This window comes from Priapulus caudatus, unplaced genomic scaffold, assembly GCF_000485595.1.
Source record: "Priapulus caudatus unplaced genomic scaffold, Priapulus_caudatus-5.0.1 Scaffold126, whole genome shotgun sequence".
Taxonomy (NCBI): domain Eukaryota; kingdom Metazoa; phylum Priapulida; class Priapulimorpha; order Priapulimorphida; family Priapulidae; genus Priapulus; species Priapulus caudatus.
In genome coordinates, this window is record NW_014577187.1 from 686,271 (window position 1) to 696,897 (window position 10,627).

At 46.4% G+C, this 10,627-nt stretch overlaps 2 protein-coding genes and 2 non-coding genes across 5 annotated transcripts in view; 2 read left to right on the top strand and 2 right to left on the bottom strand.

Moving 5' to 3' along the window:
* Positions 1–428: 428 nt before the first annotated feature.
* Positions 429–6,845, bottom strand: LOC106805757 (putative protein TPRXL). Its single transcript, XM_014807472.1, has 2 exons — positions 6,576–6,845; positions 429–1,483 (listed from the first exon to the last, which is right to left on the bottom strand). The coding sequence occupies exon 2, from the start codon at positions 1,323–1,325 to the stop codon at positions 429–431; it is 897 nt and encodes a 298-aa protein (XP_014662958.1). The 5' UTR covers positions 1,326–1,483; positions 6,576–6,845.
* Positions 2,972–3,045, top strand: Trnan-guu. Its single transcript has one exon. It is a non-coding gene; the product is annotated as a tRNA-Asn (tRNA).
* Trnan-guu lies at positions 3,511–3,584 on the top strand. Its single transcript has one exon. It is a non-coding gene; the product is annotated as a tRNA-Asn (tRNA).
* A 288-nt stretch (positions 6,846–7,133) lies between the features above and the next one.
* LOC106805772 (protein lin-52 homolog) overlaps positions 7,134–10,627 on the bottom strand; it is a 9,032-nt gene continuing 5,538 nt past the window's right edge. Inside the window, exons 2-6 of one of the 2 annotated variants that reach the window (XM_014807489.1) lie at positions 10,188–10,262; positions 9,924–9,958; positions 9,534–9,606; positions 8,936–9,019; positions 7,134–8,254 (exon numbers count right to left, since the gene is read on the bottom strand). In XM_014807489.1, the coding sequence (XP_014662975.1) occupies positions 8,190–8,254; positions 8,936–9,019; positions 9,534–9,606; positions 9,924–9,958; positions 10,188–10,262 (332 nt within the window). In that variant the 3' untranslated portion in view covers positions 7,134–8,189. The remainder of the gene's footprint in view (positions 8,255–8,935; positions 9,020–9,533; positions 9,607–9,923; positions 9,959–10,187; positions 10,263–10,627) is intronic. The other variant, XM_014807490.1, reaches the window with a different exon arrangement.

Below are 10,627 nucleotides of genomic sequence, written 5' to 3' on the forward strand. Positions count from 1 at the left end.
GTTATCAAGAGCTAATACACACCTGGTGTTTATTAGCTCTTGATGTTATATGACATTTTAGACTGACGATGATCAGATGATCATTTATTATGTTTCTGGCAGCGAGCGCCTAGTCTTAGTCTATTGACCATCAGCAGCGGTGACTAAGTGTAACTAATAACTGTAAGTAACTATATGTAACGGTACTATTATAACGGTGAGGTGTAGGTGTGTACGTAAGTACTCACCCCTGCGGGCGGCGTGTGCGACTATAACGGTGAGGTGTAGGTGTGTACGTAAGTACTCACCCCTGCGGGCGGCGTGTGCGACTATAACGGTGAGGTGTAGGTGTGTACGTAAGTACTCACCCCTGCGGGCGGCGTGTGCGACTATAACGGTGAGGTGTAGGTGTGTACGTAAGTACTCACCCCTGCGGGCGGCGTGTGTGACTATAACGGTGAGGTGTGTAGCTGTGTAAGTAAGTAAATAAGTAAGTACTCACCCCTGCGGGCAGCGATGCGTTGCTGGCCTTCTACGGACGTCTGTGTCGATATCGACCGACACGGATTCCCCGTCGGCCCGACGAAGCACGAATCGTCGGCCGCCGACCACGCGTGCACGCGCGCCGGCGTCGAACAGCGCTGTGGTCGGCAGCGACTACGGGCGGGCGTCGTCGGCGCCGACCCGCCGACGGGCGGATGTAGCGGACGGCGTGCGGCACCGGGCATAGCCATAGGAACGGACGCGCGTCGCTGAGAAGTCGCCAACGTCGGCAGCCGCAGGAAGTCCGGTTGTCCCGACGACGGGAAGTCTGGCGATGCGTCGCCGCCACCGAAACTAAACAGTTCGAGATCGTCGGACGCCGACGGCGAAGACGACGACGACGATGACGATGGCGACGGGAACGTGAACGCGGCGCGGCGCTGCGGTCGTGCGATGCTGAGCAGTGCGGGACTGTAGTAGCCGCTGTCCTGTACGGGCGAGCCGCCGCCGCCACCGCCGCTGTCGCTCACCGGCGGGGGTGAGTTAAGCAGGTAACGACCGCTGGTCAGTCTGGCCGGACTGCGGATCAGACTTGTGGACCGCTGTCCGGGCGCCGCTCGTAGCAACTCACTCAGCACCGAGAGGCTGTCGGCCCGAATTCTCCCTCCGCCGATCGACGGCCTTCTCTCGTGGGATTCTCCGCCGTAAATGAGCAGCGCTTCTTCCTCCTCCTCCTTCGACCCTTCCTCCTCGTCGTCCTTCTTCTTTTTTCGCGTCGGGTCGCTGGTGCCGCCGTGCGTGCGGCACGGGTGTTCGCTGTCTCTACTGTGACTATCGTAATCTCGATCGTCAGATCTCGCCATTTCTCGCTGTACTCGCTCCGCCAGCGTTGCCGCCCGATCGGCTCATGTGAGCGAAAATTATGGGATGACGAGTCGGCGGCGTCGTCGTCGGCTTGTCTTCCCCCGGCGGTGAACGCGTGCCGACGTTCGAAGCGTGGGTTGTAGCGTCTCTCGTCTATCTGTAAATGAAACGGGGTAATATTTATCAACGCCGCAGAGTGGCAGCACCTACGCACGCATTTCGCGGAATCGAGGTCGCGCGATGCGTTAGTCAGAAAAAGTTGGAATAATTCGTTTCGCTATAACTCGCGCTGCTGGCTTCGTTTCCTAGTTTTCTCCGTGTTTCGTTGACGTTCTTTCCTTCCTAGAAATCTCCCACGTTATACCTGCGTTTCTGCGTACGTAGACAGCGAAAGCTATAGCAGTCTGGTCGGATAATCACTCTATGGCATAACAGTAGCAGCGTAGTAGCAGTATAATGGTGTACAAGTGTTGCGAGAGCGGTTGCGTAACAATGTTGCTAGCAGCAATAACAAACTATACGTGCTATCGCTGCACCGGTCGCGCGTTGACTAAGCGAGACAAAGTTCAGCGGGGAAGTTTTCTTCGCCGATTTTGCGGCCGTGGTATGCGTGCGCGCACGCCGCGTATGACACATGCGCGGTGGCCAGCTATATCAGCTGAGTCAAGCGATAGGAGGCACCTAGCGGCTGCTACTGCTACTGCTACTGCTGCTGGTGGCGGTTGGTAGGCAGACGGGGGCAGTGAGTACACGAGTTACTGCTGTTAGCGCTGCCAACCACGTCGCTTAGCCGAACTAACGATTGTAATCAGAATGGAGAGCGCGTCACGCACGCCAATGTACACGTGGGTGGTGACGTCACCGCGCATGCGCAGTAGCGACGAGCGCGCGTGCGTGTCCGTGCACGTTCGCCGGCGTGCGTGCGCGCTCGTCGCAAATCCAGCGCGCGCGCTGCCCCCCCCCCGCGTGTAAACCGCGCACGTCTTTGTCTATTTCGTATTTTAATACGCACGCACATGTGTGTAAGTGACACTCATGTACATTTTTATGATTTTTTTTATTATATACGAACGCGTGTACCTCGCATAGCTTGCACACGTGCGCGTTTACACGTCGCGCCTCAGTACGCCGAGTTTAATTAATATAAAAATAATTCATTCACGAATTTTTAGGTTTCACTGTATAGCGTGCGTGCGTACTTGGGCAGATAAGGTATATGTCTTCCTAACCTCTGTTTGACCTGGCTCGTTTAGCTATTTCTGACTAACCCTAACCCTGGTAACTATCTGATATGGTTGGGGTTAGGGTTAGGGTTAGGGTTAGGGTTAGTCAGAAATAGCTAAACGAGCCAGGTCAAAAAGAGGTCAGGGAGACAGACCCTACGGGCCGGGCCGTACTTGGTAGGAAGCATAAATTCGAAATACATCGGCTGTATGTGGTGGTGTATACAGGCACTCTAGATAGCAGTCCCTCTGTAATAGACAGCACATATACACACTTGTACCGCAGCCTTGTACAGTCATCTAACTTTAAAAACAAACAACACAGATACTGTCACAAATGACAAAGTCCGTAATTTGTTGTCCAGCACGTAAGCATAGAGGAAATGCAAACAGATAGAAGAAGTGAAAACACATAATATGACGTCTCTGTGGCGCAATTGGTTAGCGCGTTCGGCTGTTAACCGAAAGGTTGTTGGTTCGAGTCCAACCAGGGACGCTACACTTTTACCTTAACAAAATAGTACAATGTTATAATACTGCGTGTGCCTCGCATAGTTCGCGTGATTGCATGCCTTGTGGCGCGGGCGTGTGCGCGTTCACTCGTCGCTCTTCGTTAATAAGTTACTCGTGATTACTCGTCTAAGTAAGAAAATTATTATAAAAATCATTTATTTACGCATTCTCAGGGTAGGCCCCTACACTGTACAGCCTGCGTGTGCATGTACTTGGTAGGAGGTTTGAATTCAAAATACAACGGGAGTATGCCGTGGTGTGTACAGGCATCACACTCTAGATAGCTGTGCCGCCTCTGTGACCACCTCTGTGATAGATATCACCATATCACTTATACACACTTGCACTACTGCCTTTTACAGTCATATATCTTCACAAACACAAATGTCAATGTCCGGAATTTGTTGCACAGCACGTAAGCATAGAAGAAGCGCGAAACAAACACATCGTCTCTGTGGCGCAATTGGTTAGCGCGTTCGGCTGTTAACCGAAAGGTTGTTGGTTCGAGTCCAACCAGGGACGCTACACTTTTTATTCTAACAGAATAGTACAATGTTATCACAATAAAAATCGTTTCGGGACAGCACAATCGCTTCTTTATTGCCTTTTTTGGTTGATTGCGTCTGGATTTGATTTCACGAGTGAGTCGCGGGTGTTATTTTGTTATTTTCGCCTCCCTAATCCCTATGCAAACGCCAATGTAATCAGCATTGTTTGGTTAGCTTGTGCGATTTATCGTGGTCCGTATTTTGTTTATACAAGATGCAAATCGAGCTTATAACATGCAATAGAGGTCAGGGTTCTTCTATCTCGTTCAAATTGGACATTTTTGTGCGACGTGTGGTCGAGTGTAATATTTATTCTTCCAATATACACGTATTATTCTTTCAATATTCAATACGCTACTTTCGCGTAATAAACATTTCACTGTCTTTGTCTCGCGCTGCCTCTATCCATATCCCGCACCCACACACCCTTCCCCACCCTATACCAACCTCTCTTTCTTTTTTCCTTTCAATTTCTGTCTGTCTGTCTTTCCCTATCTCTATTGGCCGGTTCTCTTACGCGCGCGCTCTCTCTCCCACCTCTGCCTTTCTCTCGGGCACTTTCTCTCCGCGTCTCTCTCTCCCTTTCCCTGGTGCACTTTCACCCCGCCTCTCTTTCCCCCTTTCCCTCCTTCTTTAACGTCATCGGCCTCACTCACACGCACGCACACACGCGCGCGCGCGCACGTACACGCGCGCGCACACACGCCCTAATCACCGCGAGACCTTCGCCCGCAGCACGAGAACGTTATCCATTTTCGTTGATTAAAGTGAATCGGCGCAGAAAAAAAAATCGGCGCGCAGGCGCTCGTGCGTGAGATGACGTGGGCTGGTGTGCGCGTGCGCGTCCGGCCCAGCAGACGCGGCGATGTGGTGCTAGCGCGGGACTCCGCAGCGGCAGCAGCCGCGGCGGCAGCGGCAAATGCCGCGTGCGTGTGTATCGCGCGCGCGTGTGCGGCAGCACGCAGGGTCGCGCGGCACCGCGGCGGGGTCGTGTAGCTAGCTACCACGGCGGGGTTGGCACGACGGCACCGGCGAGACAATAACATCCTCACACGATAACTTTACGTACGCGAATGCGCACGAATTTATGTATGCGTGGCTGAGCTTGTGTGCATGCGTCGTGCGTGCGTGTCTGCGTATATATCATATATATATATATATATATATATATATATATATATATTAGTATATGCGTGTGAATAATATATTAGTTTATGATGATTACATCTTCCATGAGCCGCGGCTGCGGTCCACCGCGTATATCTCACCTACTACAAGCATGCACTCCTGCTTTCCCGCGTTCACGGCTGCCCAATACAGCCGCCCCCGTCACAGCCGCCCCCCCCACGTCACAGTGCGTCCGGTCATAGTAGCTTTCTCGACAACCCTCCCCCTCCCCCGTGTCCGCGCGCTACAATAGCGTGTGGCGCATCATTTTGAGGCAGCCTGCCGTGTTGACGCCGCGGGCACCACGCTCCCCGCAGTGCGCGCATGAGGAGCACGGTCATCATGCATCTGATTATAGCGTATCCGAACTAAGCTCACCCGCCGCGCGCCAACCGGATCCGCGAATGCATGCCGATGAAAAGCCGATTATTTCTTGTCCGCGACGCGACGCCAGCGTTGTCACACGCGTCACGACAGTTACGCGACATCGGCGACCGTGTAGCAGCTACTGATACTGCTGCTGCTGGTGGTGGTGGTTTTATAGCTGCTGCTAGTGCTAATGCTGCTTCTGCTGCTGCTAGTGCTGCTACTGCTGTTGCTGCTACTGCTGCTGCTACTACTACTGCTGCTACTGCTGCTGCTACTACTGCTGCTGCTACTGTTGCTGCTGCCGATGGTGGTGGTGCTGCTACTGTTGTTGCTGCTGCTGCTGCTACTGCTGCTGCTGTTGCCGTTGTTGTTACTGCTACTGCTGCTGCTGTTGCTGCTGCTGATGGTGGTGCAGGTGCTGCTGGTGCTGCTGCCACAGAGCGCGTGTATACCCTACACGCATCATCGTCGTCAGCCGTGTATCCTAACAACTCTATGATAGGGTCGGTTACCATGATACACACGAGGTCACGATTAGTCACCGCGTCTCACTGTGTCGGCGATTACAATATTCCACGCGTTGCTGCTTGCACGCGAGAACGCGAGTTGAAAAACAGTCGAAATATGAGGATGTAGTAGGGTCTGTTATAATAGATGCCGCCTGGAGCTGTAATCCTACTATATCCACAAACAACAATAAAGGAAAGAGTGCTATGATTTCACTTGATTTCTCGTATTTTTATTCTGGTTTTATTCTATTTCCATGATCACTCGTTGGTTTCGCAAGTAGCGTGGACAGTGAGATTATATATATCCTGGTCTACCGTCTAAAAATATGATCATAATAACTAGCTTCGTCAGAGACTAACGAATTCATCGCCTACTCATTTAATAAATATTTACGACAAGAAATTAGCATGGTAACCGACACACAGCCAAACATTATTATATATGATTACACGCACGTGCACTGTTAACCTGTATTTAGGAACTGTCAACGCACGCGCGCACAACAATACAATTGTAATGCAATTTCATACAATGCAATTGTCAGTATTGCGCAATCCTCGGCTGAGACTTGCATGAACATGCACAGTTCACATCCAGGGGCCACATCGTCCCCATTGTAATTTATTTGCAGCGAGCGAAACGCGTCCCCTCATTTTACGCGGGGTGCATATCTATACGAGGTAAATACAGTCATCGCGAAATTTCGCTACGAAATATCTACATTTACATCTTTAATCGGTAAACGTAACCGACATCCGCCCCCCCCCCAACAATAACAAGCGGGTGTGTGTGGGGAGTGCTATGACGCACGCGCAGAATACCAGGTGCTACTCTATCTGGCACTGTCAGCGCGATGAGTATAAGGATAAACTAGGTCAAGTTAGTGTGCACATCTCACGCGACATCACGAAACACTTACCTCTCTCTTTCGTGCGTTGCTCTCTAATCGAACTATTTCGTAGTCATTTCGACGCGGGAGAACAACAGTCTGAACAGAGTGTGGAGATTCGTTAACATGAATATTTTTTATCACTAGTTGATCGTCTTCTTTCAGGCGTTTAACACCACAAAGAAGGAAATCAGGTTGGGATCGCTCGTCGCTTAGTTTTCACGCACTCTCTTCAACACACGGACAGTCGTTGTTCGCAAATTGCACCTAAATCACTCACTCACAGACGGGTCGCCGGCTTTGCTCTATGACTGTACACGCGAGCCGGAGTTTGTTTATAGAAATTACCTCATCGACACGTGATGCCGGGCTCGACTAATCAGGAAATTCAGTCGGGTAAGTGGGCGTGGCTAACAAGCTAGCACCGCCTCGCAGAACACGCGTTAGAGCTGTCTATCCAGCTGTCCCAGCAAATAATACGGAACCCTTGTTCAATTACTATCGTCATACAGTTTAGGCGAGCTTAAAAACTATTTCACGCGCGTATAAATTCAATTAACAGAGATAGTCATAGCCATAAAACTAATGAGTAATTCGACTGAATTTATTATGCCAATTTCATTAATACAAACGCACTGAGAGGCAATAGGTCTCGTGCTCTAAGTCACGCTATAACATTTTATTTAATATTATGATAAAGAAACTATACACACAGCGAGACGAGTTGTACAACAGTAAACATTTAAATACATAACATACAAAAAACTGGGTGCAAACCGAATTAATAGTCATGAAAGAATGATACTGATAAGTCAACTTTCCAATGCTAAAAGCACCGTCTGCAGATTACAATAACATTCTGCAGGGATGCAACTCCTAGCATATAGCGCCATGTACTCCCAACAAAAAGGATTAAGGAGAGGAGGAGGAGGAAGAAGAAGAAGAAGAAGAAGAAGAAGAAGAAGAAGAAGAAGAAGAAGAAGAAGAAGAAGAAGAAGATTATGATGATAATGATGATGAAGAAGATGATAGTGGATAAGAAGGTGAAGAAGATGAAAGGGGAAAAAGGAAGCTATGACACATTAGGCTGGGCTAACGAGCATGAGCAGGTAAATACTGTAAGATTGCCCTACTATTGTCCAGTATCCCACTGCACCGAGAGAAGTGCATATGGGTCACATCCTCTTGTCTCTATAAAAGCCAACACAGGGCACCGCCTAGGCTTGTTATAGAAGGTTCCGACTTGTAACTCTAACATGATTTTTACATATAAAGTATTTTCCCACATTAAGAAACAAACATACTCAACATGCAAAATGTTTTGTACAATTAGATTTCAGTGTGAATAAACGAGACACATCTTAAAATGAATTGGTCACTAACGTCATATAGTAAAGTCAGCATTACTAGAACACGTGACAATATCAATCAAGTAAATTTCAATAACACCTATCCTAAACGGTTTCAGTGCCCGGTCGAGTTCACTTCTACCTATGATCCATTCCCTGTTAAGATGTAACCCTAGCATTTAAAAAATTTAATGCACTACGTGATAGATTATACAAAAAAATCTCAAACAACTGTATAATGATAAATACTGTATGAAGTAATGCACTGGTTATGATGACATCTAGTAAACGTCATCTATTTCTTCTTGACACGGCCTTTATTAAGGATGTTCAGGAATTTTCCTCTGGTCATTTCTCGAGCTGAAAGAAATATAATTATCATAACCTTATATAAATATCATAACAACATAAGAATTATACAATAAGCTGACAATGATACATACAATAGATGCTTTCAATGTTTTTATAACAAAATTTCTAAAAAGAATCGTCATGCTATAATATATTCATTTTATTTGTGTACACTTGGTAAGGAGTGAAAATTAGCACCCGGCAGATAGATGCGATATGATGACTACTAGGCACTTAGGATATGACTACTAGGCACTTAAAAAAAAAAACCTAACCCTAACCCTAAAAAAAAAAAAATAATAAAGTGCCTAGTAGTCATATCATATCGCATCTTTCTGCCAACACCGAAAATTACTGCTGACAAATTTCCACACAACACGTGTGACTCCCTCTGGTGTTAGAAGGTGCCCGTGATTCGGAGCCAGTTCTGATAAAACGCGGTACGTAATCTGTGGCAACCTTCATATCAATTGACTTTTATATGACAATATGCACGTTACATATAATGGAAATTACATTTATATCTTTCATCGGATAATTGTGATAGCATTGAAACCAAACAGAGATTTGCGCATGATAAACTCACAATAATAGTTACTAGAACACCTAAATAGTAAAGAGTAGAACATTTCCACTACAGTTAAGTTGTTTAAGTGATGTTAACAAAATTCATGTTAATACTATAACTACCTTCTTCCAGACCTAACTGGTATGCAAGATTCTGCAGCTGTTTAACTTTGTCAATCAGCCCTGCTGGTGTCAGGCTGCCGAATTCTACAACGAAAATATAATCAACACGGTGGCGCCACCTCTTAGCAGGCATCGCAGTCTAAAAGTCACAGCATGATTATACTAGCAAAATGCTAAAACACAATATAAAAAAAGATTGCTTGTCATTTTGCCTACGTGGTATAGAGTGTATCCTCATTAGAAACTTGCAGTACATGTGCTAATCTGTGGTATTGGTCAACACACCTTTAGGAACTTGCAAAGAGGGTGTTGTCAGAAAAACCATACGTTAATACAATAAGTTATGACTATTATAAGTTATAGCTTGCCACAACTTTTACATCACACTTCACTTAATTTTTTTGGGCATTTTAGACTCATAGCATCATAACTATATTTATAAGGTTTGTGACAACGGACTCTTGTATTTCAGCTTAGGAACGGAGGCAGGGACAAACGGTTGATGTTACGAGAAGATGACGATGCAGACATGCACACGCGTAAGTGCACAGGCACACACCCACGCCCGCGCACATACATACACAAATTATGCCCGTACCTTGCAACATATTGATGTCGTCTTCGTCAATATCCTGCAGCCATTTCGGTGGGGTACAGTGCTCAGACAAAGGCTGCAATAGCAGATGAAAAGCATGTATTGTACACATTGACTACTTACTGATTACTATTCAAAAAAGTCCATATATCTGTTCTCATTATATATGCGTGCGTGCGTGAGTGCATGTGCGCTAAAATAACAAATGCAAGAGCCAGTTCCTTATAAAAACTATACCACTAGCTGCATAGCTGCACTTACAATCACATATAGTTATCTCAGTGAATCATTTCACATTATTGCCAGTAGAATATCTATGATGACATTCGTCAAACAGAATTTTGTTTCTATTATGGCAAATCACTAAATGTCACTTAGTGATATAATACTCACACTATGGCTTGCCACAAATTCTGACACTCCTGGTACTAAAAAACAAATGAAAATATATAACAATGGAGAAGCAAAACATAACTTCTCTTCTTCTGCCAATAAAGGTAAATAATGGAATTATTGAATCCTAATGGATAAAATAAGATCTCTTGAATGATTTTAAACAAAAACTCATTTCTACGCCATTCGTTCTCTCTCTCTCTCTCTTTCTCGCCCTCAGTCTATATATAGTAACATTTCATGGGTTTATTATTATTAACGTACTTTTTTCTGGCCACAGGTCTGGGGAAGAGCGGTCCAGTTTTTCAAAACTTAATAATGTCTGCTCCAAGTCATCTGCTGCAATAGAGAAAACAATGCTCTATAAACATATACACACAGTACACAAACCTTTTATTTAGTGGCCACATTTACATTAATTCTTGTAAAATATTATTAGCATAACTACCAAGTCATATTAGTATAAAGCAGAGTTCAAGTGGAGAACCCGTAATTTGTCGGACCTGTCAGACAGAAGGTGGTTATTTATGTAGGTCTGCCAGATTTTACTAGTGAGCTGGACCTATTGCCCAACACTAGTTTCCCCACAACTGAGTACTCAATATTCACGAGTTGGAGGAGAAGGAGGTGAAGGAAGAGGAAGAGGAGGTGGAGAAAAAGGTGGTGGAGGAGGAGAAAGAGGAGGAGGAGGAGGAGGAGGAGGA